This window comes from Marasmius oreades, chromosome 3 (genome assembly GCF_018924745.1).
Source record: "Marasmius oreades isolate 03SP1 chromosome 3, whole genome shotgun sequence".
NCBI lineage: Eukaryota > Fungi > Basidiomycota > Agaricomycetes > Agaricales > Marasmiaceae > Marasmius > Marasmius oreades.
This window is the reverse complement of record NC_057325.1, coordinates 2386298-2410160: the sequence shown is the minus strand read 5'-3', so window position 1 is coordinate 2410160 and position 23863 is coordinate 2386298. Positions and strand designations below refer to the sequence as shown.

Sequence of the window (23863 nt, the reverse complement as noted above, 5' to 3'; positions counted from 1 at the left end):
ACCTCACTTCCACTTTGAAAAGATTGACTCAAATATATATACATAATATTATCGGCCCGAGAAACAACTTTGAACTATCCAGTCGCGATCCTGCAATCCAGAATTAAGTTAAAGTTTGGTAAACATCGGGTGTCTGAAAACTATTGGATTGCTTACCGTTTAAGCCCTGCAAGGTCACCGTTGAAATTGTCTTGATCGCCAGGATTGGGACCAGAATCCGCAAATTGCCAGAAGGTGTAGGTTCTAATAATTGATCTCATTGTTGGCTCAACTATCCAAACAGAAGACGAAGAAACTCACGGCCAACCCGCCGGCAATTCACCAGGGCTAGAACTGAAGCGGGCAATCCAAAGTGAATTCGAAGTGAACGCTGCGCTGTTGCCGGTGCATTGTTTCCACCAGTTCGTGTTTGTGTAGATGACTGTGTAACAGAAGTGTAAATTCTAATACCTCAAATATGGGGTAAGACGGTCCACTCACTCGGGAACCTAGGATAACGCATCAGTATCAGGAATTAGAAAATAATAAGGTGTCGCTTCACCTAGTGGTCTTTGCGTGGTATGTATCTGAAAAATCCTTGATCCAGCTGACCATGGCAGCGGGAGTCAGACCGTAACAAGTGTCGCCACTTGGATTAACTGTCCGTTTTGAACGTGTCGTTAGACATCAGTTCGTTCATCGCGACGTGAATGGATCATACATTCAATGTCCAATACACCAGGGAAAGTGATCCCATCACCGGACCATCCACCTATGGACGAATTAATTGTTTGCGCTGAGCTGAGCCTGGAAACTGCTTACCCCCGTGAGCCAAAAAGAAGTTTGCTTGCGTGGCTCCTGAGCTCGAGTCTGGATGGCCAAAGTGATACGCTCCACGAATAAGTCCAGCATTCGTGGCTCCAGTGTAATGAGACGAAAATGAGGGGTCGATGAACGCTAGATATCGGTCAGCAATTGTCCAGCATCGTTCTGCAGGAAGGACGGGAGGTGAACATACTAGTTCCTTCGGTCGCTTTTATAAAAGCGAATGAAATACCATTCGCTTTGACCTGCGCCCAGTCGACATTCGGTTGGAAGTGAGAAACATCTATGCCCTGCGGGGCAGCCCGTTTCTCCAGAGTGGCAGCCAAGGCGAGAGGTATCAAAGGCAGTAGAAAATGCGATTTCATGTCTGTGGTTGAGAGATGCCTTGAAAAAAACTTTACCTTTATACCGTTCGAGGCATTTCATTGCACCGGTGAGTTTTTTTTTTGAGTCTTGATACCATCTGTCACTTGCCAGAGCAACCTGACAGCCTAGTTCGTGGTGAAACATGCGGATACCAAATCACCAGGGAAAACGCAAGTGCTCGTTTCCCATGGACAGCTGGAGTGAGTGGGTATTGAATATTGAAGCATTGGCGGCCATGAAATTATTATCACCGACGCACCGCTTTATACGGATGAATCAAATCTGGTTCCTACTCACCGAGTACTACCTACATATGTAGTGCAGGCAACATTTTTTGGTTATAACCTATAAGCAGCATTGTGAGCATCACGAACGCATAGAAGCTAGGCCAATATCGACCAAGGGCTAAAGCGGCTGTATTGCGATGGAGGAGAAGGATCTGGAAACCGGAGCATATTAGTGGCGGATAATTTGACATCACGGTTACATGGGCATATCTACCTTACTCTCTTCAGCTTGCGATTTCCCAACAGTGGGTAAGTGAAGCATTTCTCAAGCGGGTCAGTCGGATTATACAGCAACCGGAGGGAATTTTGTCGGCAGATATACACGTGCCACTTGACCCACAATCTTGACTGAAAGACAAAGACAGGAGGTGCTTTGGAACCGAAACCGAGTTTTCAGAATGGCAGGAGTGGTCGGTCGATCTGTGCTCATTCGAGGACGAGCATGATAAAAGCCGAGGGATTTCCATCTTGCTTTTAGATACCGAAAGCTTCGTTGAAAATTAACGACAACTGACAATTAGAACACCTTTTGAAAGACCGGACTGATCCTTCGAAGCTTGCGGCTAAGAGAACAAGAGGAGATATATAGAACCCTATCGAATCGGTTTGAAGCATCTTCAAAGTTTCCCATACATTCGTTAATCAGCTGTTGAATCCTCTCCATGAGGATGGTGATCTCTTGCGAAATGCACGACAGTTTTGGCTCGAATCAGATTCGAAGACCTAAGTCACAGCGTGAAATGTCCGAGCGTTCGCAAGCAATGAAGGTGGGATTCCGGACTGCAGGGGACGCATCTTGAAAAAAGACTTTCCAAGCCTCATCGAGGAAGAATAATCAAAGATCAAGGGATGGCATCACCAAGCTTATAGAGACGTCTCGCATTTTGGACGCGCAAGAGAAGAAGGTACCGCAATCTAGGTGTCCGGTCAATTGAATGATCTCGAAGGCGGGAATCCTACGTGGAGAACACAGAGTACTGTAAGGGAAAAGCACGTGGAGCAGCTATCAAATGTTCGGCGACTTCAAACTTGAGTCAAAGGTCAGTTAAAGTATGTGCCGTACTCGACCACCAGACGTAGTAGTAGGTGAGGGTACCAGCTTGAACCTTGAGTTGAGTCGAGGAAGTCAGGAATAGCGGGGAGGTCGAGCATCCAGTCTTCCCGTAGACAATCGATCTGAGCCCGTCTGACGAGGATCCATAGCTGGAGCTACCCGCCGCCTTTTCGCAGATTGGTAGTTGGCATACGCTAGATAGAATAATTGCAGGCGTCAGTTTTGTCCTGCAAGAGTGATTTCCGCGCATCCCTCGGAAATGACGCCCTTCGTAGGTAGTTAGAGGATCTCCCGTGCTGATCTATCAGCGCACAAAAAGACTTGAACCTGAGGCCTGAGGCTCTAGTCTGCACTTGTGCTCCAGCTTCGCGGCTGTTCGCAATAGCTACTGTGCAATGTCCATGTGTTGTTCGCAAATTACTCGCTCGTTTTCTCGCAGTCCGCTAGTGCCACGGGAAGCTTTGTAGTTGCCGGCTAGCTTCCATGACGGAGAAAAGGGCATAGCGAAAGGATAGATGCAGCGCCTGCGCCCACAGGTTCGGCGCGAACGGGAGGATGGGAACTTTGAGTCGGAGATTGAATGGCTTGGAACTATCCGTGATTCGCGTTACCTCCTTTGGCCCCAACCACACGGTCGACATATATAGGTTCGTTCGCCCTTGGATGATATTTTTGCGCGGCTACCGCCCAATGTCAGATCATTCACATTCCTGAACCAGTTTGCCAACGCAAATCGACGATGCAAGGAGATAGATTGACGTAAACGTCTCTCCACGCCCTATTAAAGCCTATTAACTCACGCCGATCCTTCTTCCAGTTGCATCAGGGGATCCGGAGGTTTTCATTACTCGCAAGGTGTGGACTTAGAATGCTCTAGAGTTCCTTTGAGATAAGAACAACGTTCTACTTCCTTTTCCTGCAGCGCTTCGAGTCCTCGGACGCCATCGTCTTCTCTCCAGTTCCCAAACTCTGCTGTTCCTGACTCGACTTGGCGCTCGCGGCCTTTACTTTGTTTGCCGTTCAAACCAAGATTCGCCGATATATATATAAATCATATTTCTGGAGTGGCCCCCCATCATGCCCTCATCTTCATCCAGTCCTTCCTCTTCCCCCGTCATGGTTTCCCTTCCCAGTATACACGAGATGTTTCCCGGTGTGTTCTCATCATCTTTATGCCCTCATCGCTGGTGACCTCAAGTCTAGAACATCTCATGAAGCTGTCGCCTGCTCTCAGACTTAGCATCGCGAGTGTGAACGCGTCCACGTCGTCTCCAGTAAGCTCCCCGTCATCCTTGGGAAATATGGCTCATTGAGACTTCACAGGAGTCACCGCTTTCGAAGCCTCGCTACTCTCCAACTAGTCTCCCAAATGCTCACACAAGTTCAAATCGCCTCGATGGAGTAGTCTCGTTTGACGTTTGGCGATCCGATCCGTCTTTGCCTACACTTCAGCATATTGCGTCCAGTGCCACTCTCCCCAATCGTACGTCCGGTTTATCCGGCGCAACTCGACCCATTGACATAGCGAATGGGAGTGCCCCTGCGTTCCGAGTCAATCCTCCTCTTTCGAAATCTAGACAGGTTGATCGCCCGAGTAATCATTCTCACCCAGGCGTTCGACACAACTGTTCTCCAGTTTCCGCCAGTCCCTCAGACTTACCTTACCAATCATCCACCGAAGATATGTCAGACGATGGGGGTGACGACAAAAAACACATCTGTACCACATGCCATAAGCGTTTTAATCGCCCAAGTAGCCTTCGTATCCATATGAACACTCATACAGGCGCTACCCGTAAGTCATCCGTCCATTCTTCATCGTAGTCATCCACACTCATTGCTGTTCGTCAGCTTTCCGATGTCCATACCCAAACTGTGGACGCGAGTTCAATGTGAATTCAAATATGCGCCGCCATTACAGAAATCACTGTAATCCCTCACAAGGGAAAGGTGATGACCCTTCCTCAAATCCTCATTCCTCCGTTACACGTAGACGCCAACGCCGAGTAGATCCTCAACCTCCTACAAACCGCGACTTTCTCGTGTTGCGGCCAGATGCGATCCCCAAGAAAGCGGTCCGCTCACGGACAGTGGGCGACCAATCTTCTTGGCTGTCGACAGGGAATACCTCACCAAGTTTAAGCGGAGATTCCGACGGGGACAACGAATCCTTGATCGACGATGAAGACGAGCTGATGCATGATGCTAGCTATTCATACTCCTCTGTTCGTCATCACTACGAAGATTCGGCGACCCGAAATTCACATTTGTATCGTCTACAACCCGTCTCCGATTTCAGCACGTCAAGATACCATCCTCAGTCAGACATCAGATCATTACCCCCAACCCTCACATGTAACTCAGCGTCGTCCTGTTCATCACCATCGGCATCCCCCGTCTCCTCATTCGGACCCTCAAGACGGTAAATTCAATCATTCGGCCCGCGGAACCGCAATCAATTATCACATTCTCACACTCCATTCAATGATTGTCGCAGGCATTCCCTTTGGGGTTTAGGATTTTCGGATTTTCGTCTTGAAAAGGGCATACAATATGACCCTCAATATTGAACATCTCCTTTTCCATCGTGGGATCATGGTGCCGCAATCATGGTAGCCTGTCCCTGGTCCCCATTCATACTACGACAGCAAAAGTTACACTTATCTTACTTTGGATGCCATTCTGTTCTGTTCGACTTGTGCCTTTTCGCGACCTATACCCTTACCACATATACGCATACCTTTTACCATAATCAGATCGTTTCCCCGCTTCAATCGCTGTATACGGTATACATATGGGAAAGAAGGTTGGATGCTCTGTTGTATTTGCATAATACGCCTCCTGTAAGTTCCGTGCAAGATGGCATCCATTCATAACGACTGTCACTGGTGGCTCGACGTGGGAGCTCACATTCTTCGACTCCAGTTCCTCAAATTTCTCATTGTCCTCATGTTGTCAGGTCTCCACCCACCCACCCTCCCTTGGTCATCTGTTTGGTACTCATCTACCGGGACCCTTGCCTAGTCTTTAACCGATTTACCGTCAATAGATCGAAAATATTTTGTGACTCGGAGTTACAGGGATTCAGAGGATGTGCACAAACTCCTACACCCTCGATTCATTCATTTGCCTGGTATCAATGCTCGTGGCCGTCCTCCAGAGGTTCCTTCTCATATGTGCCCGGACCGATTGTTGATTGTATCTACTACCCTTTGTGTAGCGTTTTGCGCCCAGGCTTCGGCTATCGATCCTTTTCTTTTTACATCCACTGCCGCCATGCATCTATGGGCTGTATTGCAGCACCCGTATATATATTTCTCAAATATGCCTCACATACATAATTGTGTGTCAGTCCCTGGGGGGGACGACAGGGTAAGTTATAAATTGGACACGCCTGCATGACGGCTGTAACCTGTTACCCACGAGACGCGGCGGAGTCATGTTTAAACGATGGAAAGATCATGGATACATATTTGACAGCACAAATGGTATTGGCGTTTGGAGGCTGTAAAGTGCGACGGGTACAGTACTTATCGTTGTACTTCCACGCAGGAAGCCATTCCGACTTTGGTAATGTTGTTTCCGTAGTACAGTATACAATGCTCGAACCGGGAGGCAGGACTAGCGTTGTTAAAGGGTGACAATTGAGTAAGTGAACCCTGATCCTGATGCGTGTTCAGTGTCAACGATATTGAGATATTGAGTTTTCAGCCAACAAGACCGCAGATGAAAACCAGCCACTGAAATTCAGGAACGATGTAGATATAGATATAGGAAGTTGGTCATCCGAGGACAAAAATCTATAGTGCATCAGTCCTTGAAATACTTTCATGGCGCCGCAAGAGAATGCCAAGTCGATCGAGAGAGGTAGCGAGCAAAGAATTCCAGAAAGAACGAGAACAAAAAGAAAAGTGTATGTCTAGAACCCTTTCACCTGAGGACTGGAGGTCGGTTCCTAAAAATCCAACTGTCAGAAAGCTCACAGCACACACGTAGGGTGGTATGACCCCACAGTACCCACCAGTTTCGTTGACTCAAGCGCCAAAACCGGCGTTTCAAATTCTGATTCAGCTTCTTCAGAATCCGGCACAGGTGAGCTCGGAATCACTGCACGACGATACGGGGGCGAAAATCCGATCCGTTGGCTGGCACTAAGCTGAGGTCCCACCGTCATCGCACGCCGGTAGGGAGATGGGATCTACGCTCTATAACAGGGACAATTAAAGTCTCAAAGGTATCAAACCGACCTCGTACTTGTGTTTCTTAGCCTGTCTGTCTGTTGTGCGGTTCTCTTTAAGTGGCCGCTTCGATGTATGCTTCGTCGGACTGGGGCTTCTTGAGGGTGCTACAGTAAAAGACCTCCGTAACAAGAGAGACGAGTGAGACGTTGCGCTTGTTGAAGGCAGCTGACTGAGAGAAGGAAAGGAAGAGAGAGCACGGTTCATCGTTCCAGCTATATCTTCAAACAACTTTTTCGTCTTTCCCTCTGCTTCGTTGGCGCGCGTTTCTGCCTCTTTCACCCTGAGATCGAGCGAGAGAATAATATTTTGAGAGTCCTCGTTGTTCTTCTTGGCGCGATCGATAAGGGACTGGATATCGTTCCTGTGTTTGAGGTCTTTCGCTGTGGATTCTTGATGGAATTCCTCCATTTTGAACTTGAGAGTTTGATTCTCGGATAGCAAATTGTCATACTGTTGCTTCAATTCCTGCTAGCGGAAGTGAATCGCGAATGGGATTTCAAGGATCAGTGATGTATGCTCACAGCAATCACGGTCTGTTTACCCTCGATCTCCTCGTCCTAGATCGGAAGTACTTTTAGCAAATTTCCCTGATTTGAGGTTGTAGAATATGGACCTTTTTCTTGATCACATTCTTTATAGTCTCCAACAATGCGAAGGCACTCTCTGTCAGATTCTCCGGCTGGTCCATGAAAATGAACGGAGTGCGTGCACGATGAGTGACGGTACGAAAGAAAGATGAGTGAGTCGCGACCGCAACCGGTTGTGGAAAAATACATAGCATAGAACATGTTATACAAACAGCAGAAGATACTCTAAAACGGTCATATTTAACTAAGTTCGGCGAACCAAGTAACTGCACCGGGGCTTCGGGTATTTTCATAGAGACCTAGTCGAATTCCAGTTCCCTCACAACTGACGATCATGCTGACGGGGAACCCAACATCGAAGCAGGTCTCACTCTCCAAGAATGGGATCTGTTCCGGGACCAAAGTGATGTCGAGGGCTTCGAGATTCTGCTCGAGCCTTGAGCTGTTATTTTTACGTCCCCATAGGAGGTGGTTGTCTTCTGCATGCTATATGCGATTGCACGGTCAACGTGTCGAGCAAACTGCACCTATAAAGAGAAGGATACGTACCGGACGTGGTGCCCTTTTCATTTGCAAGTCTCTCTAGAGCACGGCTCATCACACTTTGTTTCTAGAGTCCTCTCCCAGTCGTTGAGCATCGTTCTACCCCTTCAGCACTTTCTTCCTTTCATTATTCTTCGGTGTCATGAGCTCGTCGCCATACTCAAAGGTAAGTATCTAGTCAGGTAAAAAGTAATGAAATTCAGAGATACGTATTGCGTACCGAAGACTCGAGAACAATATTTATTTCAAACGACGAAGGGTCTTCCGTGGTTTCCTCCCATATCGAAGTAGGCCTCGCTGGATTCCTTGTTCCTTGATCCCATGAACCGACTTTCAGAACGCGATAGACGCGTTTGGCGGCCATTTAGCTCTGGAGAGAGAACTGGTCTGTGGCGTGAATCGGCGAGTCGTGGAGCTTCCTGAGAGGTGGCTTGGATCAAACTAGCCTAGATCTGTGAGAATGGCGGGCCCAAAGATTCAGGAGTTTCGTCTTTGGCTAACGGCAATTTCTTATGAAACAGATAGGTGGCCGATAACCGGTTCGGTCCACTGACACGCAGCTTTTGCTTTTATTCGAGTATACTGTAGTGTCAATTTCTTTCTTTTCGGTGGCGATAGGTTCCATGATTCGTACCCAGATAGATAGAAGATAGATTACACGGTGTGGTCCCAGAATGTGACCTGTCGCACGAGTGTTCGATAGCTCTCTCTGCCAGCAACAGTGGGAAGTTATTGCCTTCTTTGGAGCGGTCTTTCGAGAGTTTGCTCAAATTCCAGCAGCCCCAAATTGTAAACATGACATAGACGTATATTATGCCTTGATCCAAGGGGGAAATCGAGAAAGGGAATTTCAGAACACAAGTGTTGGTATGCAGTGGCTACTGCTGGACTGAGTTGGCGTGGTAGGCTTGGGGCTGAAGCGCTGATAGCTGCCAATATTTAGCATGGCTTTGCGGGGAACGTTAATCGACAACAGAGCGTTTCAGTCTCACAGTCGCGAGCATGGTTTTAGAGCAATGTTGTAGCCAGGAAGCAGGAAGGCTAGCTAGCCGCATGACCCATATAAGGAAATAGAAAGTAGAATAATGAGAAATTTGCAAGGGTGTGATGTCTTGCCATGTCCCTCATCTGAATCCAAATTATTTTCGCTGACCTGGCCTTTCACTTCTGCTCTTTCCTCGTTTCTTATTCTACACCTCTTTTTTCCCAACTACCACTTCCACCACCGTGTGTTTCCCTCAATCTGACTCAGTACTACGGCTGAACAGCATTTCTCCATTACCAGAACCAACATGGAACCAGGGGTCGAATCCTCAGCGGCGTTCAGCTTACTCTCCTTGTCAATTGCAGCTCCCATACCTGTTCCATCTGTGAACTCACAGCCAGAACTTCCGGATTCCTTGTTGTTTGGCAATGGCGGTAGCTTCGGGGGTTCTGACTCTAACAATGCTGCGCCTCATTCAGCATCTAATGCTGGTGGCTCAGTTGGAAATACTTCAGCCTTGAAACATCATCGAAGGTTGTCGTCTACAGGGAAGACCAGGAGAAGACTCAGTGATGCTCGAGATGCAGCTTCTAGACCATCGTGAGTTCGTTGTCCTTGTTCCTCTTCTGGATAGTTTTCTCTCCCTTTCCCTTTATTCTAGTTCCAATTCCTTGTGTATCTTTTCTCTGTTCGCCCTGCTCGCGAACATCGTCCGGCCGTTGTCGTGGAACCCAAAAACTTGTTACATCCTTTCAGCCGATCTTCCCCCATTTAAATTAATAAACGTCGTTGACTCACGACATCATATTTACAGGCCCGCATCTTTGTCCCTCTCAGGTCTGTCTCTCAACTCGCCACCTCAAACGCAAGTCCCTCTTTCAACATCATTCACGACTGCCGTCGGTAGTAGCTCACCTGTGAACATTTCTGGAGATCAAGGACAAACAGCATATGACGGATTGTCGCTGTCTGTAGGCTCTCCATCAGGTTCGGTTCCAGGTGCTCTGGTCAATGGTACACCTCCATCGGCAGACGGTTTCAAGACTGGTGCAGCTGGTAGTCTACCAGCACCGACATTGGCGAAGCCTGTCCCCATAGTTAAGAACGGGAAAAAGAGGGGAATGGATCACAAGTGCGAGAGTTGTAACAAGGTGACTCTACCGTTTTTCGTCATCTGGTTCCACACTTAGTACTTGTGTTTCATGGAGGTTTATCGTCACCCCTCTTGCCTCATAAAGCATCGTTGGGAACACACTCCTCACTGGCGCGAATCTTCTAAATATGTTTTGAGCAAGCATCAACAAGTCCAGCTCCTCGAGGCTGCGGCTATTTTATCCCACTTCTCGCCTGATTCTGCTACGGGTACCTCCCTTCCAGAAGATCGCAGCCTATGGCCAAGCTTCCTCAGCGGAGGGACATTGCCGTTACCCGAAGGTAGTAGCTCTGTACCAAATAACACAATTGCCTCGTCGACGAGAGCAACGAGTACTGGTCCGAGGTTACACAATTATGCGATTGTAGCAGCCGACGCAGTCAAGGTGAGGCCGGGCTTAGTGGTCGCTAACGGGAATGCAACAAGTGCCGAAAGCCCGAGTGTGACGGGTTCTACGCCGATTCCCGTGCCTAACGGAACGGAGGTCTATGGCTATGGCTATGGTTATGGCCGTACTGGAGGTTCCTCCGCTAGTACCCCTGGAAGCAGGGGCAAGTCTTGGGGCGATCGTTCTTCAAGTCCTCGTCGCAAAGTTTCGGGATCAGTGCCACGCTCTACAGGTGTAGGCGGTACTTCGCTTTCTCTTCCCCGCTCCAGTTTACGGAGCGGTAGTTCCTCTTCTGCTTCTGGAAGCGGTGGTCGATCAGGTTCAAGTGAATTGGATGATGAAGACGAAGCTGAGGATGAAGAGGATGACAACGATGTGGATGTGGATATCGTGGACGTGGAAGGGGATGTATCAGGGAGAATGAGGTATCCTTACGAATATGATACGGGGGTGAAGGTTGGAATGAAGCCCATGAAAGAGGAGGAAGAAGATTGGGAAATGGAGATGGACATGGACTAGTGTCCTACGGCCTACAAGAAGACCATGAAACCATATCTCTCCGTCCCACAACGACTCTCCTACCAAATTTCACAATTCTTCCCTAATCCCTTGGGCTCATAAACGCCGTTTTACCGAAATCATCAGGAAACCTGTTTCTCTCCGAGAAACTGTTTCACGACGGACTTGAATCAATGGTTGTACTGTATGATATCTGATGTTGTTGTATGTACAGGATCTGCGATACTTTTGGTAAGGCATTGTTCTAGCTGTTCATCGTTAAACTTGTTAGGCACCAAATTATATCCCATGGTTAGCTGTTTCTTTTTTCTACACGCTTTGATCAATAGCTTGCACTTGTACTTACGACTGTAAATCCTTTCAATAATGTAACCAGTAATTCTCAATTGTGACGTACTGGAAGTCAGGCTTGCGTGACCACGGGACTTAGGCCATTAAAATGCCCTCTCACCTTGCCGAACGTGCACTCGTTTCAAATCCGGATCTTGGATGCTTGTATTCTCTCCCTGGCCCTCGAACTCAAACTTCAACACGCTCTCGGAATGACGTTCAAAATCACCCGACGTGTACTTCGTAAGTTCCATCTTTAGTTGATATGTCCTCATTATCTACGAGATCGTTTGCGTTTGAACCTTAGTATCCCATGTGAGGGGCTTAACATTGCCTTTCTATCCCCCATATTCGATATTTTCGTCAAAGAAGGGACACCCACGATAGAATAAAAGCTGAATTTCGAGCTCGACGTGCCAGTTGAAATAACTGCGTTAACAACGCAACCTTCGCGAAAAATAATTTGACAGAGGAAGGATTAATCGACGTGTTGTGCTGGAGTGAAGGAGGGACCATGATGCATGATGACTCGAAGATCATGTCTACGATAACTTTCAAAAGTCGGTCTTTCCCTCTCCACCCAGGAGTCAATTGAGCTCAAGCGAAAGCTGATTAGTCTCGCAGATAATACAACCCAGAACTCGCCTGGTCCACCGCCGAACTTACAATGCAAAAGTGAGGCTGTTATCAAACTACAGACCGGCCCATATCCGACCGTCGTCGTTTACCCTTCACAATTCTTCTGTCACCTGCGTAAGGAACGGTGCCGATAGTTCCTTATTCCGCGCCGGTCGAAAGTGAATCAATGTACCCTCTTGAAGTCGAACCCAAGTTTGACCTTACCCTGACGGCTACAAATATCTGCAACTATTTCTTCCAACGGCCTCCAGGTAACCGTTCTACCTGTGGTTGTTGTTCAGGTATACCTCCAATTACCCACGCATTAAGCGGTGACGTTGAGTCCATGTTAGGTTCACTTCCCGCCTATATCGCGCGAACGGAATAGCGATAGTGCCCAAGCGACTCGGGATGTGGGCGATTGAAGGCCGTTGGGCCTTGTACGGAGACTCTGCAAATTAATAAACTCGAGATTGGGACTCGATGTAGCTCCGCCTGTCTCTCCTAAAGTCCCAGTACTAGTACTCGTAAGTTCTGTCTTTCTGGTTCGCTTTCAGAGGTTCATATAGATTATTGATACCAGCGAGTTTAGATGGTTTGAAGGTAGTGACTTCGGACGCCTATGCCTATCTTCGCAGTCTTTCATGCCATTGGCTAGAGGTCTCGCTCAGAGTGCTTGTCCTTGATCAGGAGAGACAAGTCATCGAATAGGTACCACAAACATACACCTCAAAGTTACATTGTCAGACACTTGCTTTAGTTTCCTTGCTGCATGTGCAATGTGAATGTTACTGTTACATTTATTCTGTGAGCTAAGGAAAACTTCCTTCAGATAACGGTAAAACAGGGTTCGTCACACGTCGGTCGACAGCAGTTAATTGCCCATCACCAACTGACTGATTCTTTCGGACGACTCGGGAATGTTCTCTTCTTCTACGGGATTGATGGTATCACCACCAGCAGAATCGATGCACATTGGGCAAAACTCGTCGGTTTTCAACGTTGAGAGCGGTACTCATGCTCATTATCCGACCATATTATCCCCAAGGAGTTCCGGTTCTTTGAAAATAACCGCGTGACTTGCTATATAAGGTACGTATCTTCGTGGAGTCTTTAGCCGTCTTTAAAGGGGAATTTTATATGTTTCAAAACTACTTAGCAGCAGTATAATCAATTAGTACGTGAAGGAGCGGTGAAAGAGTATGGTGTCAGCGCATTCAAGGCATGGGGTGTTCCCTGTTCCCTGATCTCGTTTCTCTTTGCGATTAGATGTGCGTTTGGTGCATTGATGCCGACAATCATATCAGGAAATACTTTTCAAGATTGTCAGAAGTTCGCGGAAATATGAGCGCGACTGGATCGTGGGACAGTTTTGACCGCGCGTCCATCTCGTGTCTGTTCTCCTTCTTGAGTTTGCCCAGCCCCTACCACCTACTCGAACCCAGTCCGGTCAGATCGTGTGTCAAGCGAAGGCTAGGGTCAATAAATGGATGCCTTTGCCTTTTTACCTTCATCTGTTTCTGCGTTCGAAAGACCGTTGATATCTGTACTTCCGCTCAAGATTAAGACGAACCTCTGGAACTGCCTATGGGCTCCAATATCAGACTTAAAGTTGCCATTTGGTCGGTTTATTTTTCTTAATATCGCTGATGAGCAAATCTCATTTTTTATACCAGTGGAGCTGGGATTGGCGGATTGACTTGCGCGTTAGCGCTTTCTAAATATCCGGACTTGGAAATCGACGTGTACGAGAGCGCGAACAAACTCGCAGAGGTAGGAGCTGGTATCGGATTATTTCCGCGTAGGTTCTGCACTGTTCATGACTTCGGCAACTCATTTTTCTCGGTAGGTCCGTGGAAGATCATCCGAGCTCTGGGTCTCGAACAGGACCTTTTGCGTGTAACTGAGCTCGGAGTAACTGACGGCCCTGGTGAGTAACGCTGCCTCCGCTCCAGATCGAGCCTTTTGCCAACTAAACAAACCCAGTCACAAGCTTCCGGTACCGGAAAGGCGACCAGCCATGGGAAAGCGCCGATTTCCACCAACTGGTGACGACCGGTAAACCTCGATTTCACTTGTGTGACGACGCGGGCTCAATCCAGTGTTGTGGCTAGGTTCGCTGGCTTTACTTCATCGAGCCGATTACCAGCAGACTCTCCTTCGGCATCTGCCCAGGTCATGTAAGACGCACTGTTCCAAACGGCTCCGTTCGTATTCGCAGAGGTTCTCAGGTACCATAGAGTTGGCGTTTGACGACGGAAGCGTTGCTTACTGCGATGTTTTATTGGGTGCCGATGGCTTGAAATCCGTTGTGCGCAAATGCTTGCTGGGGGAGAGGGCGCGTTGGGCTCAATCCGAAGGACGTTACAAGGAGGCTGCAGAGCTGCAGCAAGCGGTTGACCCTGTTTGGAGTGGAACTAACGCTTATCGTGCTCTGATACCTGCGGAGCGACTTCACGCCCGGTATCCATCGCATCGAGCTCTTACTACACCCGTTCAAGTAAGCAAGGTCACCTTTTTGATGCTGAAGTTTGCTGACATCCTGTTAATTCATCCATCAGTACCTTGGGAAACGTGGCGTAAGTAAAGGTTTTAATTTCCTTAACAGCTCCTCATGAGACCTTGACCCCTTAGTACGTCCTTGCTTATCCGATATCTCAAGGCAAACTGGTCAACTTTGTCGCTTTCACCTGCCGACACGATCTGGAGAATACAAAATTCAATGGGCCTTGGGTTTCGGTCACGGAGAAGTCTCAGTTCATGCCCTACTTTTCAAAGTGGGAGCCAGAGGTACAAGCAATGTTGGAAGTCAGTTTTTCTTCTTTCCCCCCCCTCAGCTCATCCGACGGTCATGCTCACTGTTCCAATTTAGTGTGTGGAGAAACCTCTTCAATGGGCGATTCATACGGTCAGGCCATTACGCTCATTTATTTCGGGACGTGTTGCCCTCATGGGAGATGCGGTCGGTTGGATTTGGAATTTAAATTTTGTGAGCTTTTTTTACTTACCATTCCTACATAGGCACACGCGATGACGCCTCATCAAGGATCTGGTGCCGGCCAGGCGATTGAGGTACGTCTCCCTCATATCTATCAAATGACCTTCCTGTGGACATCTGTATATAGGACGGGTATATTCTAGCTACTGTTCTCGGCCATCCTAAGACAACTAGGGATAACCTCCACCGTGCCCTTCGTATATACGACGAGATTCGTCGCCCGATGGCACACCGCGTGATGGAAAAGACGCGCATGAACGGGAGATATTACTCATTCGAGTTTGACGGATTGGACATCGAACAATTACCACCGGACCAGCAATGGGATTTTCTGCAACGCATGGGCAAGAAATTCGTTAAGAACTGGGAATGGGGTATGTTATCTCACAGGCTCTCGCCATCCTTCGTACTGATTTGAATGTCCTTTTACCTCAAGCGTGGACTACGACGGTGGACGACGCCGTCGAGGAAGCACTCAAAAGACTAAGACATGCATGATTAATGCGAGTGCGAGTTGCGTTATATTTACTATCATCTATTCCACGATGTATGGGATTGTTTCTGCGTTCGTGTGTTTTCTTGGTTCATTTGTAGCAATAGGACTTATCTAACCCGCGGAATATGTATACCCTTCGGAGGTTCGCACTCACATGTTTAAATACCACAACCAAATTATTAACACCGCGTCGTTCACCGCCGGGCTATTCAACGACTTCAATTGCTCCCTTGCCAAGGGGGAGACGCTTAACTACTGTCTTCACGGATTCGATGCCTGAGGCCTGAGGCTTCGGGGATCCGGCAGCGCCAAAAGCCTGGTAACTGGTCCTCCTGGTCACTACCTCGTAAGGCGCTTACACACAAAAAATGGCTTCAGGAACTGACCGGTGTCGCCAGCCATTCGACAGCATCAACGTCTCAAGTTATACGGGGGACCACTGTTCTGGTTCATAAGATCGTCTAAACGACGTTCTTGAAGGGTCGCCTCTTCAGTATACTTTGCTGAACACGTACTCCTCCGGTTAATGGTCATCAACGCAACTTTGCTCAACCTCCACGGCGGTAAGAGGCTGGGCGATCAGATCACCGACTCGAAGCCTTTTGTTCTGCCTGATCTAATTAGATGCTATCCCGGTTTGTCTCGAAGACTTGCTGACTTGCTCAGCGAGATATTTATATGGATTAGGGAATTAGAGCTCCAGACCTAATCGCCACATTGACCGAATCTAGAATCCCAGGGGCGCTGAAGCCACTTCTATTAGTGTTTAAATTACTCCCTGCTTAGTTGTCCTATTGCGGTTCTGCACTGTGACCACGAAGCGGACTTCCTCAGGGCTCCAACAATCTCGAGCCCCTATAGCATGCTCATACGATGTCTTTTTATCTGCGGCTAGGGCCCTAAGGCATGCTGTAGACCTCTCACCAGGTAGCCAACTATTATAATCGCATATTGCTCCTCGTAGGACAGCTATTGACTCACCAGAAACTGGGTTTCTTTTTGGAAATTCAACAGCTTCCAACGTCGAATTAGGTGGCTTCAATACCGCAAGGCCCGTTTAAATCCAAGCGCTGACCTCTTCAGGGTTCAGGCTTCTTCATCCTCATGCCCGACAGGAAGAAAGGCAAAGGCATCGCTTAAGCGCTAGGATATTGGTATAAATATTCGTCAGTCGACCTCATTCCCTACAAAAACGTCTCACAATCGTCCTCCAGAGATTACAACCTCGTCCATGATGCCAATCGATGGTCGCCTTGTAGATAACTATGTCGCACGGGTGAGTGGAATAAAGGGGCTTCAGAACCTTCATTATTCAATGAAATGTTTAGACGCGTCCAGATCTGCACAATATGCTCAACACTCTCGGCCAGCACATCAGAAGCGAACTGACCCTGGAAAACGCTCGACTTGAGGAGCGAGTTTCAACATTGCAAGGCCAGCTGGTATCCGTAGACACACAGCTTAGCGGTACAAAGTTAAAGCTTGACGAGGCGAATTCAAAAATCGCCGATATGGATGGGAAACTTGTTGATGCACATACGAAAGTCGATGAGATGGAAAACGAGCTTCAGGAGTTGCGGAGAAGCAATGCGGAAATGAAGAGGGAGCTTGAACAGGCCAAGAAAAGATGGCGAGGTATAGTATTACCTGGCTATCACGAAATGGAATTGGAGCGCGAAAAACTTCGCCGGAAGCTGGAAAAAAAGGAGGACGAGGTGGTGTTTTACAAGCTGAAGACGAAAGCAGCCAGGAAGTTGGTGAAAAAGGCAGCATATGTCTTGAAGGAAGATGACGTTGTGGTCTATCGTCGACCGGGATCTCGTTCGGTGAGTCTCGATCGAGCCCAGTGCCTCCCTAATTGCTGAACATATTTAAGAGTGTGTCGTCCGAGTCCTCCTGTTATTTGCAGTATGCTAGGCGACGGATATGATTGCAGCGAAGTGATAGACGTGCAAACAAACTGTAGACACTTCTGAGTCTTTGCTGTATTACTTACACAGAATTTTAACCGATACAAATGCTAGCATACGGATCGGACTTGGCTACCGACTGGCGATCGGAGTGTCGGCCAAAATACTACCCCTGGACTTTTTTGGTGCATGCCGGAAGATGCCATCCTGTACACCTGACCTAAACCCTCGTCAACCAGCTCCTGGGTATTCACGATGCCAGAGGACCAAAACCGCCTTGTAGAAGATCAGGTGTCACGGGTGAGTAAAGTACAACGCTTTAGAATCATAATATCCAATAGAGTGATTAGTTGCGTCCTGAACTTCACCACATGCTTAACAGTCTCGCTGAAAACCTCACAAACGACTTGACGAGAGAGAAATCTCAACTTGAGGATCAAGTTCAAGCACTTCAAGTCCAATTGGACTCGGTACAGACACAGCTTAACGATGCAAAATCAGAACTTGCCGCAGCGAACGCAAAGGTTGCTGATATGGATTCAAAGCTTCTCGATGCGCACACGAAACTCGACGACGTGAACCACAAATTTCGCAACTCGGAAAGGAGGAATGATGCGATGAAGAGGGAGCTCGAGCAGGCCAAGATTAGATGGACGGGCGTTGTAACTACAGGCTGGAGCGAAGCGGACTCGGATCGCGAGAAGCTCAGACGGAAGCTGGAAAAGAAAGAGGAAGAGTTGGCGCTCTTAAAGCTGAAGACAAGAACAGCGAGGCGATGGATGAAAAAGGCAACGCTCGTTTTGAAAGAGGACGATGTTCTACCTCGACCGGAATCTCGTTCGGTGAGTTTCAATCAGCGTAGTATGTAACCCGCTGCTGAGAGTTTGAACGAACCACAATATAGAGCGTATCTTCTGAATCTTCTTATAGCTTACAGCATTCTAGACGACGGAAATGATTACATTGGAACACAGAATCATTCCGATGATCTCCAGAGTCTCCACTGTAACAGAATTCGCATAGCCTCCACGTTTTCCTGCTCCCTCTCCTTCAGATGACAGTACCACGCAAACGGGCCAACGCATGCTGGTGTTCCGATCCATTTTATAGGGTTCACCGTTTGGTGGACGCGTTTTTACCTCGTGTACAAGCTATCATAGCAGTGCTCCTTATAACCTGGGGGTCCAACACGTTGCAAGGTTGATAAAGGGATGGGACCTCATCCACGCGGCAACCATCCTAAAGCGAGCCCTGTTTGCCACAGCTCCTTTGTTCATTCCTCATCTTCCACCACCCCTCGTTTCTCGTGCGAGTCATGGACTTCCCCATATTTTCAGCGTCCCATTCATCGATGATGGAGTTGCACCCTGACGCGAACACGGACAGTCTCTTGGAATCTGAACGGAGTATGATTGAGTGGACACGATATCAGCGATTGTTACAAAGAGATGGTCAAGCCGTGAGCCTAAGCAATCATTCGCTTCACTTCAACGCGAGACCGCCTTCTTGTTTTACAGTCTAAAAAGTGGCATGAAGAACTCGAAAAGACATATGAGAACCTCCCAGAAACCGGGACCCCACCCCACATCACTGGTCGACCTCCCGAGTCGCCCGAGCGTGAGAACATCAATAATTCCAAGTTCGACTTGCATAAAATCGTCCCACAATCTCTTTTTCCTCTATTCATACTTTCCTTCACCTTGAAGCTTCGCGAATTGTTACCTTCTCGGAAAACCTTGAAGTCAACCTTGAAGCACGGAAGAAATATACCAATAATGGCTCCGAAGACATACGTTTGGATCTCGTTATGGTTTCTAGTCACTTTCCCGGTGAGATCCACAAAGCTTCTGGTGATGTGGAATGGGCTTGCTCAACATCCATCTAAAGGTGATCTTTTGGGATGTCGGATTTTGCTTCATGAGGTGCGTAATGATTGGTACTTCTCTGTCCTTGCGTTTACACTTGCCCTTAGGCCGCGTTCATTCGAGGGTGGAGATTTGCATTGGTATTGGTCCCCATACAAAATCTATCAGAAAGTGCGTGAAGCTGCTTTTCCTCGTACGACAATTGACGGAAGACATTCTACAGGTTGATCTGGTAAGGCTGTATGTCAGCATACTTCCCGAAACAGATACTTAAATGAACGGATATGACAGGTGTATGGTGTCGAAGCCTACAGGCGTGGAGACGGATTTGCGGCTGCCCAATGTGCGTCTGACGGGGTTCCGATTTCTCAGTCGCTATCTGACAATGCAATGTCGCTTTGTTTTCCTAGCTTTCTTGAATGTTATCGAGAACTTGTTGAATGGGGTGTATCTGTACACCGCCCACGTTGCTAAGTGGCCTCCCGCAACCCTCGTGGGCTTCACGGCTGCTGCTCTCACACTCGCAAAGACGGCGTTGTACTGGGCGCAGGAGTACTTCTGCAATTACTGTGCTGTCGGGCACAACGACCTCAAGACTCTCCTTGTTTACTGGATACTTCCTAATGGGCATGTCTATTTATCGCATCGGAAAACTGAAGGCTTTGCTAATGTTCTTTCTAGTCTATGGCTCCTGTTCCCCGGTTTGATTGTGTACACGCTGGGCAAGGACCTCGTAAGCCAGCTCAACTACGCGGACAAGGCAGCAAAAATGGCGAAATTGCAGAAGGGAAGATAAGAGAGCAAGAGGGCCGGTCGTGGATCCCAGGGAAAGTGGTTGTCACAACAACATACTTCGTACTGATGGGCAATTATTCTTATTGTGCTTCATGTGATTCGTATGTATTTCATAGCTTGTTCTTGTTTTGAATATTGTCTGTTGTCAGTTAAGAACCCCCTTCAAACCCGCATAAGGAACGACAAGTTCCAACGGTAAGGTAGAACCCGAACCCAGAGAGTCGAGACTTTGTCCTATTCATCCTATCTCCCATAGCGGTCTTCGGGTTCTTGATCTATTTCTCGCGAGTTGGCTCTTATCGTGTATGCAAGTGAACACCGGAAAATGGGGCATTGACCGCCTTATGCGAGTGTGAAATCGTGGGCGAATGGCGACTGGTGCGACTGCATATTAAAATACTTTGAACGTTCGATGTTTGAACTCGGAGTCCAGCATGTTCAAGAGAATCGATAAGATGATTGCCTTGACCGATGGAGTCTTGTCCGACGACGTGGATAACTTAACTTCTTGTTCGGTGCTCGTGATGGAGATTGGATCTAGTACAATTACCCGCGGAAGAATTGTCCTACATTTCGTAGACTCCCTAATGAATTCAATTGCCCTCCCACCAAAACTGTAAGGACACCAAGGGCAAAGCCAAACATGAGCCTCTCGTCTAGCGCAACCGAGACCTTCGGGAATTTGGACAGAGCCTTAGGCTTGCTAGCCTTTGCCTTTGGAATAAATTGTGTTGCAACAGTAACCGGAAGGAGCTCCATTCCAGGAAGCCCGTCGAGACTTGTAGAATTCATTTTCTTCCAGTAAGCCTTTAGTCCATCGCTAGGCAACTCCGAGGACGGTGAAACACAGTCCTGAGCCTCTTTCTTGAGAGCCACGTCGGTGTATTTGGTGCGTTGAGATTTGAACTCAAAGAACGGAATCCCATAGCCACACGACTGAGGCAAATCCGAACTCCCTTAGTTCGTCGACGTGGTCCATGTAAGATAAAGACCGTACCGTGGCAACTTTATGCACATCGACCATGATAATAGAACGTGAACCAGGCTGCCTCTCTTCGGGCGGAACTAGTTCATTATACTCCAGTGTTCCGAATTCATATACTTTCCCTATCGAGACAGTCATTACGAGACCAGGCCTGTGGCAGAAATAAAGGAGAAACACCTTTTCCAAATAATCGAGCAATCCTTGGTGGTCCTTCGAAAGCGTTGAAGTAGATTGTTATTCGGCCATTCTCTCGGATATGTGATATTGTTTCGCAGCCTTGAAATATGAGCGCTCAGGGTAATGCTTCGATAATTCAGATGGTTCACTTACCACTCCCAGTCAAATCCTCGTACCAAATTTGGCGATTATTGACGACGTGAAAGGTTCCGTTAATGCCTTTGCCGGACAGGTTGACGTGGCCGTCAGCACTCAAAGGTGCTGTTGCAACCCAGAACACATGTTGGGTCTTGATCCAATTGATTAGGAACGGCGGAATCTCGTCGTAGAACTGGACCATTTGCTAGTGACTGCTGGTGGTACAAAGGAAAGGGCCAAAACGCGGAGTGCCAGGCTTCAGATTGCCCCATTCTAATCATCCCATGTGACGGTGGTCAGACGGTTCTATCTCCCGTTCCTGGGTGGTGCAGTCTATTGAGATATTCGTTCGCTTCCGGATGAAGGTCCGAAGGGGAGGGAGCGTAGTAAGAACAATCCGTACTAACAGCGTAGTACTACGGATTGTTCTTTGGAATAATTCAAGAGAATAGATAGGAACGCACCGTTCATCGCTTCAATTTACTGAAGAGCCTGAACTAAGGGCTCAAGCGCTCACAACTATATTAGCAGAGATGAAGAAACGTGGTATTCGTTTTTTGACTCACTGTGTCATACAAATCGGGAAGTGCAGTTACTGGCAGTCCCTCCGAGGTTGGAACATATATTTCACTCGCTCTCTGTTTTCAACCACTGCTGATACCACCTAGGTTCTACACTTTCATGGCTCGTAGGTCGTATCTCATTCTGCGTCGTCGTCTCTGAGGTTGTTCGCTTGTTCATTGAATTCTTTCGACATTCTGCGACCTACTTCAAGGTCCCATGCCCCTGGGTCGTAAAAGTTGGGTGCCAAATGTTTTTATGGCGCTTGACGTTATCGACCCGGAGCTAGGCGAAAAGAATATCCAATCGTCCTGGGACGAGTCTAGTTGTCAGAGTATCAAATTGAAAAATATCGATCCTTTAGCAAAGCTTGTACTAGGACCGGGATTTGATAGCATCGCCGAATTCGAACTTCGGTGTAGATTATTCGCAGGACGACCTTAGGCAAAGTGGTTCCGATGTTGACGGATAGTCTGTCAGTCGATTCGTGGCTGAGGAACCGGTGGGAAGACCTACATGCAACTGAGCGATGAAGTGCGACCCAGCGCTCAACGACCAACAAGGAAGAAAGGAAGAGAGGATGGTTACTGCAAATTGGGAGTAACTTACATGTTGGTACAACAAAACTTTAGATAGGTCCCCGTACAGTGCCAGTCCGGATATCTCACAATGACCTCAGCTTTCCTCCCACCAACACCGTAAGAGCACCAAGAGCAAAGGCCAATATGAGTTTCTCATCGATCGGACTCGGGAACTTCGGAATTTTGGATATGGCCTTATGTTTACCAGTTTTGGGTGGAACAAGCTGTGTTTCAAAAGTAATCGGGAGGAGCTCCATTCCAGGAAGCCCGTCGAGACTTGCAGAATTCGATTTCTTCCAGTAAGCTTTTAATCCATCACTAGGCAGTGTCAAAGAGGAGAGTGAAGGACAGTCCTGAGCCTGTTTATTAGAAGCCCACTCGGTGAGTTTGGTGCGATGAGATTTAAACTGGAAAAAGGGAATAGCGTAACCGCACGACTGGGACAGAAATCCAAATTCTCAGTTCGCCTGCATATTCATGGGATATGAAGACTATCGTACCGTGGCAACTTTATGCAAATCGACCATGATGATAGAACGTGAACCAACCTGCCTCTCTTCGGGCGGAAGTAGTGCATTATACTCCGGCGTTCCAAATTCGAATACCTTCCCTATCAAAACAGATATTAAGTAGTAAGTACAAGACCATAACCAATGGCAGAAACGAAGGAAACAGACCCTTTCCAAATAATCGAGCGATTCTTGGTGGTCCTTCAAATGCGTTGAAGTAAATTGTTATCCGGCCATTCTCTCGGATATGTGATATTGTTTCGCAGCCTTGAAATATGAGCGCTAAGGGTAATGCTTCGATAATTCAGATGGTTCACTTACCACTCCCAGTCAAATCCTCGTACCAAATTTGGCGATTATTGACGACGTGAAAGGTTCCGTTAATGCCTTTACCGGACAGATTGACATGACCATCAGCACTCAAAGGTGCTGTTGCAACCCAGAACACATGCTGGGTCTTGATCCAATCGATTAGGAACGGGGGAATCTCGTCGTAGAACTGGACCATTTGTGAGCGAGTGTTGGCTGGTGGGCTTGAGTTAACGGATGATCGGTACCGAGGGAGTATCCGGAGGGACTGTCCTCGTGATGTGCCCTGCATTTTACATGTTCATGCTGAGGTAAATGAAAAACATCAACGGTAGTACTTACGGTTAACGCTGTCAATTGTTTCTAGATCCTAGGGGAACCACGCATCGCCTTATTTAAATAAAACACGAAGTCGCTATAGATGCGCAGAAGGTAAGTCACTGCGAAGTGTGGTTTGTGGAAGATGAGAAGGAGAGTGGAAGAAGATATGTGCCGTGTATGACGTGTCCGACAGCGATTCTGATGACAGCGAGCATTGACTATATTACTAGTACATAGACATAACAAGTAGTAGTACACACCTTTTCGTGTATCAGTAGGTTCTTATATTCGCCTGAAGCGAACAGGTGAAGATGACAAGTAAAATGAGAAGCCACCTGCAATT

At 47.7% G+C, this 23863-nt stretch overlaps 12 protein-coding genes across 14 annotated transcripts; 6 read left to right on the top strand and 6 right to left on the bottom strand.

The window, feature by feature from the left end:
* Window positions 1–74: 74 nt before the first annotated feature.
* On the bottom strand, window positions 75–1721 carry E1B28_006097 (uncharacterized protein; the record flags this gene model as incomplete). Its single annotated transcript, XM_043150714.1, has 10 exons — window positions 1677–1721; window positions 1430–1515; window positions 998–1365; window positions 802–936; window positions 701–751; window positions 542–638; window positions 481–488; window positions 301–421; window positions 157–243; window positions 75–90 (listed from the first exon to the last, which is right to left on the bottom strand). The coding sequence occupies exons 3-10, from the start codon at window positions 1167–1169 to the stop codon at window positions 75–77; spliced, it is 687 nt and encodes a 228-aa protein (XP_043011804.1). The 5' UTR covers window positions 1170–1365; window positions 1430–1515; window positions 1677–1721.
* A 1417-nt stretch (window positions 1722–3138) lies between these two features.
* Window positions 3139–5642, top strand: E1B28_006096 (uncharacterized protein). Its single transcript, XM_043150713.1, has 6 exons — window positions 3139–3270; window positions 3329–3366; window positions 3434–3664; window positions 3715–3785; window positions 3835–4306; window positions 4363–5642. The coding sequence occupies exons 3-6, from the start codon at window positions 3589–3591 to the stop codon at window positions 4935–4937; spliced, it is 1194 nt and encodes a 397-aa protein (XP_043011803.1). The 5' UTR covers window positions 3139–3270; window positions 3329–3366; window positions 3434–3588; the 3' UTR covers window positions 4938–5642.
* A 590-nt stretch (window positions 5643–6232) lies between these two features.
* E1B28_006095 (uncharacterized protein) lies at window positions 6233–7487 on the bottom strand. 3 transcript variants are annotated; one of them, XM_043150711.1, is made up of 5 exons: window positions 7366–7487; window positions 7274–7309; window positions 6759–7217; window positions 6533–6709; window positions 6233–6466 (listed from the first exon to the last, which is right to left on the bottom strand). In XM_043150711.1, exons 1-5 carry the CDS (start codon window positions 7438–7440, stop codon window positions 6431–6433), a joined length of 783 nt encoding a protein of 260 aa, XP_043011801.1. In that variant the 5' UTR covers window positions 7441–7487; the 3' UTR covers window positions 6233–6430. The 3 variants fall into 3 exon arrangements, with proteins under 3 accessions (XP_043011801.1, XP_043011802.1, XP_043011800.1); XM_043150712.1 differs by having other exon boundaries at window positions 6759–7309; XM_043150710.1 differs by having other exon boundaries at window positions 6533–7217.
* Window positions 7488–7579: 92 nt separating this feature from the next.
* On the bottom strand, window positions 7580–7909 carry E1B28_006094 (uncharacterized protein; the record flags this gene model as incomplete). Its single annotated transcript, XM_043150709.1, has 2 exons — window positions 7580–7825; window positions 7889–7909. 2 exons carry the CDS (start codon window positions 7907–7909, stop codon window positions 7580–7582), a joined length of 267 nt encoding a protein of 88 aa, XP_043011799.1.
* Window positions 7910–7981: 72 nt separating this feature from the next.
* On the bottom strand, window positions 7982–8246 carry E1B28_006093 (uncharacterized protein; the record flags this gene model as incomplete). Its single annotated transcript, XM_043150708.1, has 2 exons — window positions 7982–8056; window positions 8103–8246. 2 exons carry the CDS (start codon window positions 8244–8246, stop codon window positions 7982–7984), a joined length of 219 nt encoding a protein of 72 aa, XP_043011798.1.
* A 928-nt stretch (window positions 8247–9174) lies between these two features.
* Window positions 9175–10927, top strand: E1B28_006092 (uncharacterized protein; the record flags this gene model as incomplete). The annotated part of the gene is made up of 3 exons (XM_043150707.1): window positions 9175–9467; window positions 9682–10018; window positions 10076–10927. The coding sequence occupies 3 exons, from the start codon at window positions 9175–9177 to the stop codon at window positions 10925–10927; spliced, it is 1482 nt and encodes a 493-aa protein (XP_043011797.1).
* A 2535-nt stretch (window positions 10928–13462) lies between these two features.
* E1B28_006091 (uncharacterized protein) lies at window positions 13463–15371 on the top strand (the record flags this gene model as incomplete). Its single annotated transcript, XM_043150706.1, has 11 exons — window positions 13463–13497; window positions 13552–13676; window positions 13725–13805; window positions 13862–13933; window positions 13990–14375; window positions 14437–14454; window positions 14510–14683; window positions 14748–14837; window positions 14897–14947; window positions 15001–15247; window positions 15310–15371. 11 exons carry the CDS (start codon window positions 13463–13465, stop codon window positions 15369–15371), a joined length of 1341 nt encoding a protein of 446 aa, XP_043011796.1.
* Window positions 15372–16600: 1229 nt separating this feature from the next.
* E1B28_006090 (uncharacterized protein) lies at window positions 16601–17299 on the top strand (the record flags this gene model as incomplete). Its single annotated transcript, XM_043150705.1, has 3 exons — window positions 16601–16645; window positions 16698–17195; window positions 17246–17299. 3 exons carry the CDS (start codon window positions 16601–16603, stop codon window positions 17297–17299), a joined length of 597 nt encoding a protein of 198 aa, XP_043011795.1.
* Window positions 17300–17534: 235 nt separating this feature from the next.
* E1B28_006089 (uncharacterized protein) lies at window positions 17535–18237 on the top strand (the record flags this gene model as incomplete). Its single annotated transcript, XM_043150704.1, has 3 exons — window positions 17535–17579; window positions 17630–18121; window positions 18184–18237. The coding sequence occupies 3 exons, from the start codon at window positions 17535–17537 to the stop codon at window positions 18235–18237; spliced, it is 591 nt and encodes a 196-aa protein (XP_043011794.1).
* A 357-nt stretch (window positions 18238–18594) lies between these two features.
* Window positions 18595–19940, top strand: E1B28_006088 (uncharacterized protein; the record flags this gene model as incomplete). Its single annotated transcript, XM_043150703.1, has 8 exons — window positions 18595–18738; window positions 18797–19108; window positions 19167–19201; window positions 19252–19315; window positions 19368–19376; window positions 19436–19487; window positions 19555–19771; window positions 19826–19940. The coding sequence occupies 8 exons, from the start codon at window positions 18595–18597 to the stop codon at window positions 19938–19940; spliced, it is 948 nt and encodes a 315-aa protein (XP_043011793.1).
* Window positions 19941–20485: 545 nt separating this feature from the next.
* Window positions 20486–21441, bottom strand: E1B28_006087 (uncharacterized protein; the record flags this gene model as incomplete). The annotated part of the gene is made up of 4 exons (XM_043150702.1): window positions 20486–20875; window positions 20937–21046; window positions 21102–21200; window positions 21255–21441. The coding sequence occupies 4 exons, from the start codon at window positions 21439–21441 to the stop codon at window positions 20486–20488; spliced, it is 786 nt and encodes a 261-aa protein (XP_043011792.1).
* Window positions 21442–22464: 1023 nt separating this feature from the next.
* On the bottom strand, window positions 22465–23398 carry E1B28_006086 (uncharacterized protein; the record flags this gene model as incomplete). The annotated part of the gene is made up of 4 exons (XM_043150701.1): window positions 22465–22818; window positions 22882–22991; window positions 23059–23157; window positions 23212–23398. The coding sequence occupies 4 exons, from the start codon at window positions 23396–23398 to the stop codon at window positions 22465–22467; spliced, it is 750 nt and encodes a 249-aa protein (XP_043011791.1).
* Between the last annotated feature and the right edge of the window lie 465 nt (window positions 23399–23863).